Source organism: Mus caroli, chromosome 4, assembly GCF_900094665.2.
Source record: "Mus caroli chromosome 4, CAROLI_EIJ_v1.1, whole genome shotgun sequence".
NCBI lineage: Eukaryota > Metazoa > Chordata > Mammalia > Rodentia > Muridae > Mus > Mus caroli.
Window position 1 is genome coordinate 108573917 of NC_034573.1, and position 15275 is coordinate 108589191.

General features: G+C 47.8%; 2 protein-coding genes across 7 annotated transcripts in view; both read right to left on the reverse strand.

Annotated features, from left to right (window-relative positions):
- St3gal3 (ST3 beta-galactoside alpha-2,3-sialyltransferase 3) overlaps positions 1-8598 on the reverse strand; it is a 204733-nt gene extending 196135 nt beyond the window's left edge. For 2 of the 4 annotated variants that reach the window (XM_021161386.1, XM_021161383.1), the window contains exon 1: positions 8386-8598. The gene's annotated coding sequence lies outside the window, so the exon portion shown is untranslated. Of the gene's footprint in view, positions 1-8041 lie in introns of all 4 variants that reach the window. The other 2 variants (XM_021161382.1, XM_021161385.2) reach the window with 2 other exon arrangements.
- Positions 8599-11962: 3364 nt separating this feature from the next.
- The window catches only part of Kdm4a (lysine demethylase 4A), a 44026-nt gene continuing 40713 nt past the window's right edge, over positions 11963-15275 (reverse strand). For all 3 annotated transcript variants that reach the window (XM_021160587.2, XM_029476257.1, XM_029476258.1), the window contains exons 20-22: positions 12732-12851; positions 12337-12429; positions 11963-12219 (exon numbers count right to left, since the gene is read on the reverse strand). In XM_021160587.2, the coding sequence (XP_021016246.1) occupies positions 12079-12219; positions 12337-12429; positions 12732-12851 (354 nt within the window). In that variant the 3' untranslated portion in view covers positions 11963-12078. The remainder of the gene's footprint in view (positions 12220-12336; positions 12430-12731; positions 12852-15275) is intronic.

Genomic DNA, 15275 nt, shown 5'->3' on the forward strand with positions numbered 1-15275 from the left:
CGTAGAACTCTCAGCTCTACATGCACCATGCCTGCCTGGATGCTGCCATGCTCCCACCTTGATGATAATGGACTGAACCTCTGAACCTGTTAAGCCAGCCCCAATTAAATGTTGTTTTTTATAAGACTTGCCTTGGTCATGGTGTCTGTTCACAGCAGTAAAACCCTAACTAAGACAGCATCCTTATAAAGAAAAAGCTCTCCAGAAGACAGTAAGAGAATAAAACCTCAGGGGAAAGAAGTCAGAAAGGACAGACAGAGCAAGAAGCAATGCGCCGACACCTAACACCATGTCACCATCGGTGGCTGACTGAGAGCTGTACACTGAGGTCACTTCCACATGAGGGCTGTGAACAGAACTGGTTAGCATTCGAACAGTGTTTTAGCTGGTATGATACTCATATCACTTCTCTTTTCTTAATGTCATAATAAATTCCCTTATGCCTAACACTCCCAGAAAAGCTTCATCAATCACTTAAAAGACATTACAAAAAAAAAAACAAAACAAAACCATGAAGCAGGCAGTGGTTATCATTAGTGAAGGGAACTTGAGACAAATGGTCACCACTATGGCTGAGGTAACATGTATTAAATCTTAGGAACGGTAAAATCGCCAGTTTTATTGCAAGACATTCTTTATGGGGCTGTGGGCATGGCTCAGTTGGTAAAGTGCTTACCAACCACATAAACAGAAAGACCTAGGATGAGTTCCTCAGGACCCATAAAAAGCAAGGCTGTATGAGTGTAAGCTTGTAATTCCAGCGATAGGGTCATAAGACAGGAGGACTGCTGGGGTTCGATGGCCAGTCAGCCTAGCTTAGTCAGAGAGCCCTAGGTCAGGGAAAGACCAAGTCTCAGAAGAAAGCAATGTGGACAGCTCCTGAGGAACAAAAGCTAGCCTCTTCACGCAGCCACCACATGTTCATGCTCACTACCACACACATACACATTCATGCCTACAAGAGAGAGAGAAAGAAAGAGAGACATACAGACAGGCGGACAGACAGACAGGCAAGCAGAGATCCTCACACATCGGACAACACAGGCCCAGGCCTTTTATCTTTTATGCTAACCTGATCTGCACAATAACTGTGGAAGGTAAGGAATTTTATCTCTAATTTTCAAATCTGAAAATCAGGAAGACACAAGAGGTTTGCAGCCTGCCCAAGGTCAGACGTTAGAAACTGGTGACTGACTGAAATCTATCAACTCCGCAGGCTCTTATCTGCACTTCCATAGGCCATGGACGCACCTGGCACCTGACGGTATCGGCCTCTAGTATCCGTCCCCTCTCTTGCCTCACTGTAATCGCATCTATAAATCTTTTATGACTGGTAGTAGCTTGGGACTGTGGCTATAAACCTCAGAGCTTTCTGTCATGGCTCCCTCTCCCCCACCTCCTCCCACTGATCTTCCTGAAAGACAAAGCTGATAATGTCATTTCCTACTGGCCAATCCGCTCCTGGCCCCTAATCATCTTGAAGCTTTAGCTCAATCTTCTTGGCTGGCTTTTACATCATTCCCACCCACCCACCCACTGAGGACATTCTGCACTGCTACCATAAAGCAGCCTCAGGATGCAGCCATGTTCTTGGGTCTCTGGGCCTGGGTATACATTGTTTCCTGTGTGAAAAGCCCTCTAAACCCACATCCACCTAGCTAATGACTGCTGATTAATGAAGTCTTTAATTAGGCATGAATTTCTCTAAAAAAAAAAAAAAAAACATTACTTTATTCCCAATTGGACACCTGGCCCCCTTAAGTCAGCTACAAAACCCTCAGCTCAGCCCTGGTTCTAAGGTGGTCAGCCCCTCTATCTTTGCCTGTTCCACATTCTATCAACCACAGATTGAAAATATTAAAAAAAAATGTCTGGGAATCTGAGAGGTGGCTGAGCAGATAAAAGTGTTTACCATGCAACTAAATGGACTGAGTTCTATCCCCAGAACCCACATAAAAGTCAAGGAAGAGAATCAACCCACAAAATTATTCTCTGAGCTCCACATGCATGCTATGGTACCCCACACACACACACACAAACAAATAATATACATAAATAAAATTCTAAAATACTGTATTTCCTTCAGAGGACTTGAATACAGTTCTCAGTACCCGCACTAGGGAGCTTAAACGTTCCTGTAACTCCAGTTTCATGAACACCCTCATCTCTGTAGATACCTGCATTCACATTCACTCACTCATAAACACACACACACACAGAGAATCACAAATTTGTAAATATGTTATATTTGATGGTTCAGCATCCAGGAAGAAGCGGAAGGATAAGAAGTTCAAATTTATCCTCAGCTATATAATGAATTACTGGACTAAAGACCCTGTGTCAAAAAACAAGACAAAACAAAACAAACAAAAACGTGTCTGAGGTGCTGGAGAGATGGCTTAGCAGTTAAGAGCACTGACTGCTCTTCCAGAGGTGCTGAGTTCAATTCCCAGCAACCACATGGTGGCTCACAACCATCTGTAATGGGATCCGATGCCCCCTTCTGGTGTGTGAAGAGAATGACAGTGTACTCACATACATAAAATAAATAAATCTTTAAAAACAAACAAAAAACATGTCTGAGTCAGGTATGGTGGTTCTTGCTTATAATCCCTACACTGGGGAAGCAAAGACAGGAACACACAAAGGATTTACACAGCATTTACATTGTATCACAGGCTACAGTCACAGGTGATCTCAAGTATAAAGGAAGCTGGGTGGGGTTATATATAAATTCTAAACTATCTTAGTCAGGGATGTATCATTCCCGTTTGTAATGCTACAATGTTAGAGGTGAGGCTGTCACCAAGCCCTGTTTAACACTGTGGCAGTGAGTAGAGTCTACTGAAGTGGCATAGATTGCCAGGTATAGCTAAATACCATGTTAAGTGTAAAAATAAAAATATATATATACAGTAGCCAGATATGGTGGCACACACCTTTAATCCCAACACTTGGGAACTGAGGCAGGAGGAGCTCTGTGAGTTCCAGGCCAGTCTGGTCTACCTACAGAGACTCTGTTTCAAAAAGGAAAAGAGAGGACAAGACACTGGATAGGGATGTGGTTCGGTGGTAGGGTCCAGCATGCACAAGATCCTGGGATCAAACTCCAGCACAGGAAGTTAAGATGAAACAAAAAGTTTGTTAAATGTCAGACAGGTGGTTGGTGACAGAGCCAAGACCCATAGCCAGAAAGTCAGCTCTTCTGTCTCCAAGTCAGAGCTCCAACCAACACTTAGCTTTATCAAAAGCAAGCCCAAATACCAAGTTTGAAGACTCATTTAAATCCAATTAAATCAATTAAATGCATCTTAACATTTTAGACTCTTGACTTTTTACTCTGAGACAAGGTCTCACTTATGTAGCTTAGGCTGCCCTTGAGTTTGAGACTCCTAACTCTGCTTCCCCTTTCTGACTTCATAATGAAAAACACTTAAATATGATTTGGCCTACTTATTATTTCTTATTATTTGTTTGTTTGTTTTACACAAGGTTTCATGTATCCCAGGTTGGCTTCCAACTCTGTGTAGATAAAGATGACCTGGAACTTCGAACCCCTACCTCTAACCACCTGAATGCTAGATTAATAGACATGCTACCACACGCTCAGTTCATGGCACTGAACACACCCACAGCTCTGTGCATACCAGGCAAGTACTTCAGCAATTAAGCTACATCTTAGTTGTTACTTAATTTTGCGACAGGTTTGAGACTAGCCTCAAACTCTTCGTCCTACTGTCTCTGTTCCTGAGTGGGTAGCACAAGTGCACACTTTCTAACACCCCCGAATGCTGTAGTACTTGAGAGATGCAAACAGGAGGATTCCAAGTTCAAAAGCTATCCTCAGCTACATAGAGGATTTCAAGCCAGCCAGAGCTCCATGAGACACTATCTCCAGACAAAACAGACTGCTATCAACCAGTAATCAGCTAGGGAATGGCTGCATTATCATCGGGGTGTGATTTATTGCATTATCGTCAGGGTGTGATTTATTGCCCTTGTAATTCTAAGTATTGAACCCACCCTTCTGTTTCTTCTTCTTCTTCTTCTTCTTCTTCTTCTTCTTCGTTTTTTTGGGGGGGTTGGTTTTTTCGAGACAGGGTTTCTCTGTGTAGCCCTGGCTGTCCTGGAACTCAACTCTGTAGACCAGGCTGGCCTCGAACTCAGAAATCCACCTGCTTCTGCCCCAAGTGCTGAGAATAAAGGCGTGCGCCACTCTTGCTGATATCTATACACTTGCCTCTAGCGCCGGTCCGACTTACTAGCTCTCATCGTCAATGGTCTGTGATTTAATACAGGATTATGTAGTAGCTGTCAGTGCCAAAACACAGCTTTGGCTCTTGGTACATTTGCTATAAGCTAAGTCCGCCATTCCCCCACCCTGTTTTAAAGTTAGGCAAGGCCACGTGCCCCTCTCTGACCCATGAGATACCAGTAAAGCAACAGAATGGAAGCTGTAAAAGCTGGCACCCACTTGACCACCCACTAGTTTCCAACTGTCTCCATTCCTGATTATGTGTGACAAGCAGAGTCCTCTGGACACTCACAGTAAATGGGCTACATCGACAGGAAGCCAGCTTAGGTTCTCTTAAAGCCACCAAAATCTTGAGATCTTTTTTTTAACTGTAAATTACCCAAACCAATGCTTTGGCTCTCTCAGTAAAGCATTCTCTTCCTATGGCCAGTTTACTTGCATGTTTTTAATGACAAATATTTTGATTGCACAAGGGATGTTGTTGTAGCTATCCTACTTCAAGACTATTTTCTTTTTCTTTCAGGGGAGTACAAGATCTCATGTAGTCCAGGCTGGCCTCAAATTCCACAAATAGCTGAAGATCATCTTGATTTTTTTTTTTCTTTTAGCTCTTGTCTCTCTTTTACGTTTGTTGGCCCACCAGACAGTACCCATCTGGCAGTCAAGAGGATCAGTTCTTCTCTTCTAACGTGGTTATTCCAGGAATCAAATTCAGGTCATGAGGCTTGGCGGCGAGTGCCTTCAGCAACTCAGACAATTGGATGGATCTTCAGTGCCTGAGCTTCCTGCTTCCACCTCCAGAATGCTGGGATTACAAGCATGTCCTGCCATATTCTGCGTATGAAAAGCTAGGATGGAGCTCAGAACCTCATAAATGCCTAGCAAGCCCTCGACCAGCTGAGCCCCACCCCCCCTCTTTTTCTTTCAGTTAGAATCATTTTTGAGTATGTAGCAAGAGAGCAGTGGCCAGTAATTACAGCGGGCAGGAGCAGGAGACAGTAACTACAGTATTGCCTGTATCAGAATACCATTTTGTACATAAAATACATATGCCAAGTACCTACTATGTAAAAACACTGTTGCAGACAACAGGAAAGGCAGCCGTGCCTTTTCTTTTAAAATAGGTCTAACACTGCGAGTGGAAGAGACGGTAAGGTGACTATGGCATGGAAGAGACGGTAAGGTGACTATGGCAAACAGGAAAACTCTGAAGCCTGCAGAGCTAAGGGGACAGGAAGACTCTGAGTTCAAGGTCCTCAGCTGTTTGAGGCTGGCCTAGGATGCCTGAGGTCCTGTCTAAAATGGAGGGAGAAAGGGAGGGGGGGGGTCGGTTCAAGGCCAGCCCGGACTAGACAAGATCTTGCCTCAAAAAACACCAACCAAACAAACAAAACACCCACACACCATACACAAGAGAACCAATAAAAAAAAAAAAAAAACAAATACAAAAGGGCAGAGTCCCAGAATTAGAGAGCGACAGGTCATCTAGGCGGAGGGAAAAGCAGAGAGGGCTTACAGAGGAAGTTCTATATGGAATGGCCATAAAACGTGGGCCAGGGCAATGATGGAGAATGAAGGGCTCATTTAAGACATAAAAAGCCAACACATAGCCGGGTGTGGTGGCGTACGCCTTTAATCCCAGCACCTGGGAGGCAGAGGCAAGTGAATTTCTGAGTTCGAGGCAAGCCTGGTCTACAGAGTGAGTTCCAGGACAGCCAGGGCTACACAGAGAGACCTTGTCTCGAAAAACCAAAAAAAAAAAAAAAAAGCCAACTCATGCAAACACATGGAGCTTAAGCAACCAAACACATGGATGAAGGGACCTGGAAAGGGCTTATCAAAGGGCATGCCAATAACCTGCTGATGCCAGGCTGCCCTCGGCCTAACCCAATAGAGAGCCTGAAGGCCAGAGAAGCGGTGTGCCTATCTGTAACAGTGGGTGAGGTCTAACAGAAGGGGGAGGGGGACACATGTTCAGGGGATTCTGGGGCAATTCCCAGAAACACCAGGCCCCAACCTGTGTGATGACTGTAAGAGCTGAAAGAAATCAATGTCAGAGCAGTGTGGTGGCAGCCCTGGGACCTGTCTCTAACTGCTCGAAGCTGGCTGGTAACTGAAAGTAGCTCAAGGCAACGTGGATTCCGGCTGGAGGCAGATACAGGAGTGACATTCCTATCTAAGTGCTACTCGTGGCATCTTTCCTGCCGGGCCCAGGTCCTTATGGCGATTGGTTTGGCCTTTGATCCTCATAGGAAAAAGGTGCTTCTCTAACCCACCTCTGGATTGCTTTTGTTTACGACAGGGTCACTAGACTAGCCTCAGCTCACTGTGTAGTCAGAGATGACCTTGAACTTCTTTTTTTTTTTTTTCCAACATTCAAAGCTTTTTTTTATTAAGACTAAGATCCAGAGTTAGTTTTCGTAGCCTCGGCTGGCCCTTTGGCCTCTGGCACGCTCAAACTTCCGGCCTTTGGAACGGACATAGGGTTTGGTGTCCTCCTGTGGTGCCATGCCTGGTTTTACAAGGTGCAGAGGATCACATAGGGCTCCTTGCATGCTAGACAAGGACCCTACCAACTGAACTACATCCCCAGCCCCCAACTTGTCTTTTGTACAACCTCATCTCCCTTTCTTCTGCTGCTAAGAAAGCCCTGGAACCGCACACCGCATTGAGTCCTCCTCTGCCACCTTCCGCATCCTGGATTTTCACTGGCTCACTTCCTCTCCGGGTAGCCTTTCCACTCTTTTTGGTTCAACTCAAAAAACTTCAGTTCCGCCATGAAATCTTCCTTAAACACACTCCCTTCTCCTCTTGGAATTCTAGAGGCCACACCCTGAGTTTCTCATCTGTGTGTGTTTCACTTCCACATCCTACAGAGGTCCAGAGAACAAGCTCCGTATTTTAATTGTCCAAGTTCCCTCAAGTCTGCGCCTTGCACAAAACAAAACAAGGATTCAGTAGGCGCTTGACTGTGTGAGCAAGCTCACCAGTCTCTAGGATCACACTTGCTTTGCTTCATCATTAATAACTTGTTAGGAGATACAGACATCCGATTAGTGAAATGGAGCAACCAACACCACTTTATATTTCAAAATGTGTTATTTTAGGAGACTATATGAAACTCCCATTTGGTCATAAGGTTTTACTCCAATTTTTAATCCTCCGATCTTTCTTCTTTTCCTTTCTTCAGTCTGTTGAGACTGGGTCTTGCTATGTGGCTCTTGTTGACATGGTACTATTATTCTATGTAGCCCAGGCTGGCCTCTGAAGCAATCCTCCTGCTTCAGCTTCTCAGTGTTATTACAGGTGTGCACCTACCACCCCGGGATCCAATTCCTCTGAGTCTTTAATTGAAAGTTTAGGGACACAAGTGGAATTGTCATGATGTCTACTGTGCTACATGTCAGGAACCTAACTCTAACTCGTGGCTTTTTCTTCCTTCTCAGCACATTATCTATAGTGCTAATAATTCAAAGGACCTCAGAGAAATGTGTTAAGCACTCTTTGCTTTCTGGGATAGCAGCTGGCTCCCTTCATCGGTCACTCCCTGGGTTAATTACAGTGACTCAGTTTTACCACCTCCCGGTACTCTAGAGAAACAAACAAAAATTAAATTTATTGAGGAATCATAAAAATGGGTGCTACTGTAAAAAGGAGTCTAAACACATCTGTGGGACATCCGCCTATCCAAATCTACCGTCCTCACTAAGCTTTTCTCTCGCAAACAAGACCACTGAGAAGACAATGGGGAAGCACTCCAGAAGAAAGGGTAGTGAGAAGACGTACTTTGACAAACTGGCCCGGTCGCTCCAAGGAGGATCTGGCCCCGGGGAGGGCAGAGATGACAACCGCTACTCTTGGTGACTCCCGCTAGGCTTTTCCCGGACTTTCTTGCGCTTGTCCCACAGCGGGTCCCGGGTGACCGTGACCCTCCTCTGTGCCCAGACTCGCGCGCACTGGGGCACTGCACACAGGTGACCTCGGCGCGCTCGGTCCGGCTCGCGCGGATCTCTGCAGGCCTGGCCCCCACCCGGGCCCGGGCTTTGGTCCCCAGCGCGGCTCGGGCCGGTCTGGCCGGGGGAGGGGCGCGGCGGCCAAGAGCTGCTTCGGGGACGCAGGGCAGGCCTTACCGCAGCGGAGAGGGAGGCCGGGGGCGGGTGGCGCCAGGGTGCACGCCGAGCGCGGAGGCAATTGCAGCGCGAATAGCGGGGACAGCCGAGGGGACCCCAGAGGGAGCCCAGGACGCGGCAAGCTGCACGGGCGCCGCCATGGTGGGGACGCAGCGGCGGGACCACCAATCCTGCGGTCCGCCTCGGCGGCCGCGCCGGGGGTCGGGCATCAGCAGCCAATGGGAGCACCGGAACCGGGCGGGGCGCCGGTCAGGCCAATGCGAGGCTTCGCCGCAGGGGTGGGCGGTCCCGGACCCCGGAGACCCAATGGAAGCCAGAGGCCGAATCCATCCCCTCCCCATCCCCGGGCTATAGCTGGGGCTTGGGAGGAGCGCCGCGTGGAGCTGCCGTGCGGGGGGCTGCCCGGCTGCGGTCAGATTTCCACTGCTTCCCAGAGGAAGTCTTCTGTCCCTACTCCACCACTCAGCTGTCAGACCCGACCGCTGGTGGTAACCTCTAGAACGCCTTCTGAAGCCCTGTCCAATCCCGTGAGGGTAAGAGGCCTGCTAAGTTCAGGCGTGACCTCGAAGAAAGGTCGCAGATAGGCCACAAAGCCACCCCACATACCCAGTTCAGTAGGTCGCGCCCTCATCCTGCAGCGGAGTGCATTATCCTAACGCAGAATTTAATACAGAATTTCCCCAAAGAGGAGGTGGGGACATAACCTGCCACTCTCAGATGCCAATCTTATACAAGGTATACAAGACATAAGTTTCTGCTTTGGCAAAAAGCTGAAGTGCAGTCTTTGGCTGTGGTGGGTCATGAACCCAGATTAGACTACACTGGCCAGGAAGTGCCTAAGGCAACTTTGAAGTTGAGCAAGTTCAAAGCCCCAGGCCATCCCCAGCACCAGAAAAAAACAAAAAGAAAAACAAAAAACCACAGGCCAATTTTATGAGACTTGGGAAAGTCCCATAGCTTTTTTTGAACTGGGAATTTTCTTATAATTATAGGCCAAAAATATTTTTGAATGGTTGACTTAACTAATCATGGTAGTGGTGGTACGTACTTCACTACTCTCTAAACTGAAGCGGGATTAAACATTCAACAACTTTGTGGGGCTTAGTATCTTTGGGTTTTTGTTTTGGTTTATTTTGTTTTTTAGTGTCTGTATGAATGTATGTCCCAGTGCCTGTGTATCCCAAAAGGACTCATAGCCCCTGGAACTAGAGTTACAGACAGCTGCAGGCCACCAAGTGGACAGTGGTAACTGAACCTGGGTTCCCCAGAAAAGTATTCTTAAGGGCTAAACCATCTCTCCATCCCACAGTGGGCTCTTCTTTAAGGATGAAAAAGTAGAGAGGGCTGTCGAGTATAGCTTGGCAGTAGTACATTTGCCTCAAACATTCAAAGGCTTGAATTCAATCCTCAACTCCCATAGAGCTGGGATTACACCAGGCACGAGATTATCCGGTCCTTTAGCAAGGCTAAGGTAATGAGACTCATGGGGAGGAACTACGGGTGCCTGAGGAAGTTAAGTATTCCTCTCTTCCATGAACGCTCAGCCCCAGCCATTTTCCCCTGAAAATCCCCGAGTGAAGAACAGAGGGGTAACCTCCTTTCCTTGGCTCTAAGGATTTAGCTGTGAAAAACATCTGTGAAACTCTTCTCTCTTTCCCCAGAGTCAATACTAAGTAGCAGCTCCCAGGCTACAGGGGTACCGAGCACATCGTCTAGCACTGGGGCACGAAGCTCAGGCCAGCTGAAATACGGAGGCTGTGGAAAGGAGCCTTGCACCAGCTCAGGATCACCTCTTCTTGTCAAAGACTGGGTCTTCCTCCAGGGAAGCACTCAGCAACAACAAGCTTTGCAGAGAGCAGCTTCTGCAATCCATGGGAGGGGGGGGGGGATCAAGGGTCTCTCGCCGTTCAAGCACCTAGAGCGTACTCCCTCCTGGTTCCACAAGGATGGAATCCTGATGCAGGAAGTGATCTGTATGCCAGGATGCTGATGACATCAAAAGGGGGTTAAGTGAAACCTCTCTTAAGAAGACTGTAGTCGGGGCTGGTGAGATGGCTCAGTGGGTAAGAGCACCCGACTGCTCTTCCGAAGGTCCAGAGTTCAAATCCCAGCAACCACATGGTGGCTCACAACCATCCGTAACGAGATCTGGCGCCCTCTTCTGGAGTGTCTGAAGACAGCTACAGTGTACTTACATAAAATAAATAAATAAATCTTTAAAAAAAAAAAAAAAGAAGAAGACTGTAGTCCAATCCTTTCTGTTAACTCCTCCAGGAAAGCAAAAGGAGGTACTGAGAGCCACAATGCCCTGGATGCTCAACGGGCCACGGCACCCACCTCCGTGAACGGTGCCCACCTCAGCGAACAGCTACCCAGCCCCTGCTCCACAGCCTGACCCTGGGCCACTTGGGCTCCGTGGGGCAGACCACAGTCAATCCTCTGTTCATTCCATTTTATTGCTAAGGACAAGGTAATGCACCGGTTTTCAAAATAATTTGGTTTATAGAGTTCATACGTAACAAAAAAGGGGAAGTATTATAAATCTGACTCCTGTATACAGAGCAAGGTATGAAGCCCTCCAATATTGGGCCCAGGCAAACAAATTCAGGAGGAGCAAAAACCTGTTTAACCCCTTCAATGTTGCCCTCTAGTCCCGTCCCACCCCCACCCTCAACCAGCCCCACCCCACCCCTGACCAAGGGCGTAGCTACACCGGCCCTTGGCCTCCAGTGGCCCCAGTTCATCCTAACCCATAGTTAGCCCTGTATAACTGCATTTCCCCCTGCACAAAAATCACCCACCAGGCTCTGCCTGTCTCCATCATTAAAATTCTCCCTTCAAGGTGGTCCCCACCCACACCCTCTAACACTGTGCCGCAGGCAGGGGCTTCGGTGCCTGACGTTTGTGGGCTCATAGTATATAACCTCTGAGTTCTACTTCAAGGGTGGACAGAGGTGGCAGCCAGCTCCTTACCATCCCAATACTGCAGCTTTGCCCGCGCTCTCTTGAGATTGGTCCAGGAAGGGACAGATGGCACCCCACCTCTACCCATCCCCTGGGGCCCTTACTCAGCTTGGCTGAGGGCAGAATTTCACATTTTGTTTGCCCTGCAGAGGCAAAGAAGAAAGTGAAGCCCAGGGGCTGGCAGAAGCTAGTCCTGACCAAGCACACACGCACTCACGCACACGAGTGCACCCACACACACACACACACACAGGTGTACACTCACACGTTCTCACGCTCACACACAGGTACACACTTGCATGTGTGCACGCTCACACACGCATACATAAATACAAAAGGGGATTGGGTCAAGCACCAGCACCTCTCTGCCTTGCTGGTGCCGGTGGGCGGGTGGGAAGCAAGCCCTAGGCTAAGAAAGAACAATCCGCCCAGCAGGAACAGCTGACCCCATTGGACTGGGCGCTGATGCAATCACAGCATCCCAGTGTCGGCCTGTCAGCTGGGGACGAACAGCTGCTGCCAAGCACCCACAACCGGCTTGTCTTTTCCCGGCAGAATGCATCGAGGGTGGAGTGAGAAGGTGATAGGTCGGACACGTCATTCCTTTTCTGTGTACAGCTTCACTTTCGGAGTGAAGTCCCAAGTTCGAGTTCCAAGCGTCTGCTGTGCTGTGGAACCCTCGAGTGCTCTCGCCTTGATGGCTGGGAACCTCTCAGATTCTGGAAGCATCTACTCCATGATGGCCCGGTACAGCGCTGGCTCGATGTAATCTTCCCGGTACCGCGAGTTGATGACCCGTTGTCTCTTCTTTTCTTGCTTCACTTCCTTCTCTGTGAAAATCTCATTGAAGCGCATGTCTGAAGCCACCGACTACAAAGGGAAAGACACGCAAATTGTCACTTTGTGGCCACACGAACAATAAACACTAAAGGGGCATGTGCCTGCCATGTTCAGGACACATGCTCAGGGCACAGAAAGCTCACTCACCAGTCTAGACTTGACTCTCTTGGGAAGCTCTTCATCGAGGGTGTATACATCATCTCTCTTAACCACCAACTGCGAGCCATCCTCAAACTCCACCTGACAAGCAAGCAAAGGCCCTTTAGCTAGGATACCAGAGTCCTGCGGGACCTGCGTGCAGTGGCAGTTTCCCATAGCTAGAGGAGGGCAACTCGGTAGTAAGGACTTTCCGTGTAAGGAATGACGGTCATGCCCGAAGGCACAATACCAAAGTGGATACCCCAGGGCTCCAGATCTGTGAAGGCACTAAGTGACCGGCAAGTTCTTTCAAGAGCAAAGACAAGCTTCTTGCCCAAGAGGAAACACTAAATTAATGAAGTACCCTCCCACCCTCAAATGCCCATTCAAGAACCTTTGGCTACCTGGTACATCTGGATGGGGTGGGAGGCCACAAACTTAGCCCCATAGACTTGGCCATCTGTCCATCTGACTTGAACCACTTCACCTTCAGCAGGAGGCCCCAGTTGGAGACAGTCCTGACTCTGAGGACAGAGCAGAGGAGGAGAGTGAAGCACAGCTCACCCAACCACAGCGGTAAGTGCCAATGACTCGGGAAGGACTTCTGCCCACGCACTGCAGGAAAGGCAGCTAGCTCTGGGCTGAAAGCCAAGGTAAGGTCCATCAAACAAGGTCTGCCTTATTCATCTGCCCTAAGCCCTGCTGCCCCCGGGGGAGCAAGCAAACAAAACAAAAACCCCATTACTCAGTAAATGTAGTAAACAAAGAGGCAGGGGTGGACTCTCAAATCCACCATCCTGTGTCCTCTCAGCTGAGCTGCTCTGCTATGGAGGAACAGTAAGACTGCATTTGAGTGCATTCTAAGACATGTGCTTCAGAGAGAGAGAGAGAGAGAGAGAGAGAGAGAGAGAGAGAGAGAGAGAGAGAGAGGAAGGAAGGGACCATCTAGCTGAGAGCAGAGGCTCCCGGGAGACCAGTGGAGGAACTGGGTGAAGTTCAGCTTTGGCTAAGCAGTGTGACCTGCTGTGTGAACAGACAAAAGCAATGCCAGGAGATGTAATTCCGGCCCTGGTGCCCAGATTCACAAAAAAGAAAAAAACAAAACACAAACAAACCACTAGCCCTTTCACCATGTTAATATTTCTGGCAATATATACTGATTTTTCAAGACAGGATTTCTCTGTATAGCCCCGGCTGTCCTGGAACTCACTTTGTAGACCAGGCTGGCCTTGAACCCAGAAATCCGCCTGCCTCTGCCTCTCCTCTGCTGGGATTAAAGGTGTGCGCCAACCTTGCTGTATTTAACTGCTGTATTATGTATGTATCTGTAAGACACCTGAGGGTATAAGTACTACGATGTTTGGAGGAAAACTTGTGTCTGAGCTGGGAGTGTAGTTCAGTGGTAGGTCTCTAAGGCCCTGGATTCAATCCACCAGTAGATGGAAAGAAAATCACTTCTGACCTGTGCAATCGTGTGATTACATAAGCTTTTATAAAAAGAATACCAGCTTTGAGCTGGGTATGGTAGCACATATCTTTCATCCCAGCACAGGAGATAGTCAGATCTTTGAGCTTGCAGTCAGCCAGGGCTACAGAAAGCACAGCTTTATCTGAGGGAGAGTAGGCGATAAACTGGTTACTGGCACGTGTGTGCGTGGCAGACACCTTCCTAAAAACAAGTGGAGGGAGCATCTCGCTTCAAGGAAAACAGAAATTATATTTATTGCCAATAACAAAACTCAACTTTTTGAGCAAAAATTAGCATTTCAGGAAAGTGGCCCTCTTCCCTGTAAAGAAATTAAACTGTCTTTTATGATGTGTATGAGATGTGTGTGAGCGTGTGCCTGAGTGCGCGTGTGTCTACATGTGTGTGAGCATGTGCCTGAGTGCGCGTGTGTCTACATGTGGTGGCAGAGTGCAAGTTGCAGGAGATGGGTGTTTCTCTCTCTCTAATAAGTGAGACTTGCAGTCTAAACTCAGGTCTTCAAGCTTAGCAACAAATACCTTTACCCACTAAGGCATCTCAGCCCTTCCCAGAATTTAGACTTCCAGTGAGATGGATCATGATTTGAATTTGGTTTTTTGTTTTTTTTTTTTTGGTTTTTCGAGACAGCGTTTCTCTGTGTAGTCCTGGCTATCCTGGAACTCACTTTGTAGACCAGGCTGGCCTCAAACTCAGAAATCCACCTGCCTCTGCCTCCCAAGTGCTGGGATTAAAGATGTGCACCACCACACTCGGCTGTGAATTTGGTTTTTAAAAATGTATTTATATTAAAACCTAGCGTCATTTGGGAAGCTCTCCACAGCCCAGGATGGCAGTGTTTTCTGAATGACCAGCATACAGTCTAACAAATCAGGCAGGAGACCCACCTCAGTGTGAGGTGGGCGGACGGACGTCATGTATGTCTCCATAAGGCTCAGTGTGGGCTTTTGGATTTCATGCTGTTTATAACTATTTTTAAAAAAATTGCTCCTTGGTCAGACATAGTAGCACACACCTGTGCTGCCAGTATGCACAAGTTCAAGGCCTTTCCAGGCTACATGAGGCCTTGTCCCAAAAAGCTAAAAGATCAAATTACCCCAGTAATAAGACTGTAATCTCAACCAATCAGGAGGCAGGAAGATCAGGAGTTCAAAGCCTGCCTCAGCTATAGATAAATCCTATTTCATATCTTAAAAACGTGAAAGGACCAGGCAGCAGCTCCACAGACAACAGCTAAGGCCCTAGTTCCAATGCCCAGTTCCAAAAAGAACTCATTTCAACTCTCAGGGGACTGGGGAAGGGGGGGGGGGGAACCTCTGTGAGTTCCAGGCAGCCATTGCTACACAGTGAGTCACTCCCTCAAAAAGTGAAATGTTACCTCCATTCCAACTGCAATTCAATGTCAGGTTTTCTTTCCATACTTTTTTTTTTCTTTCTTTCTTTCTTTCTTTCTTTCTTTCTTTCT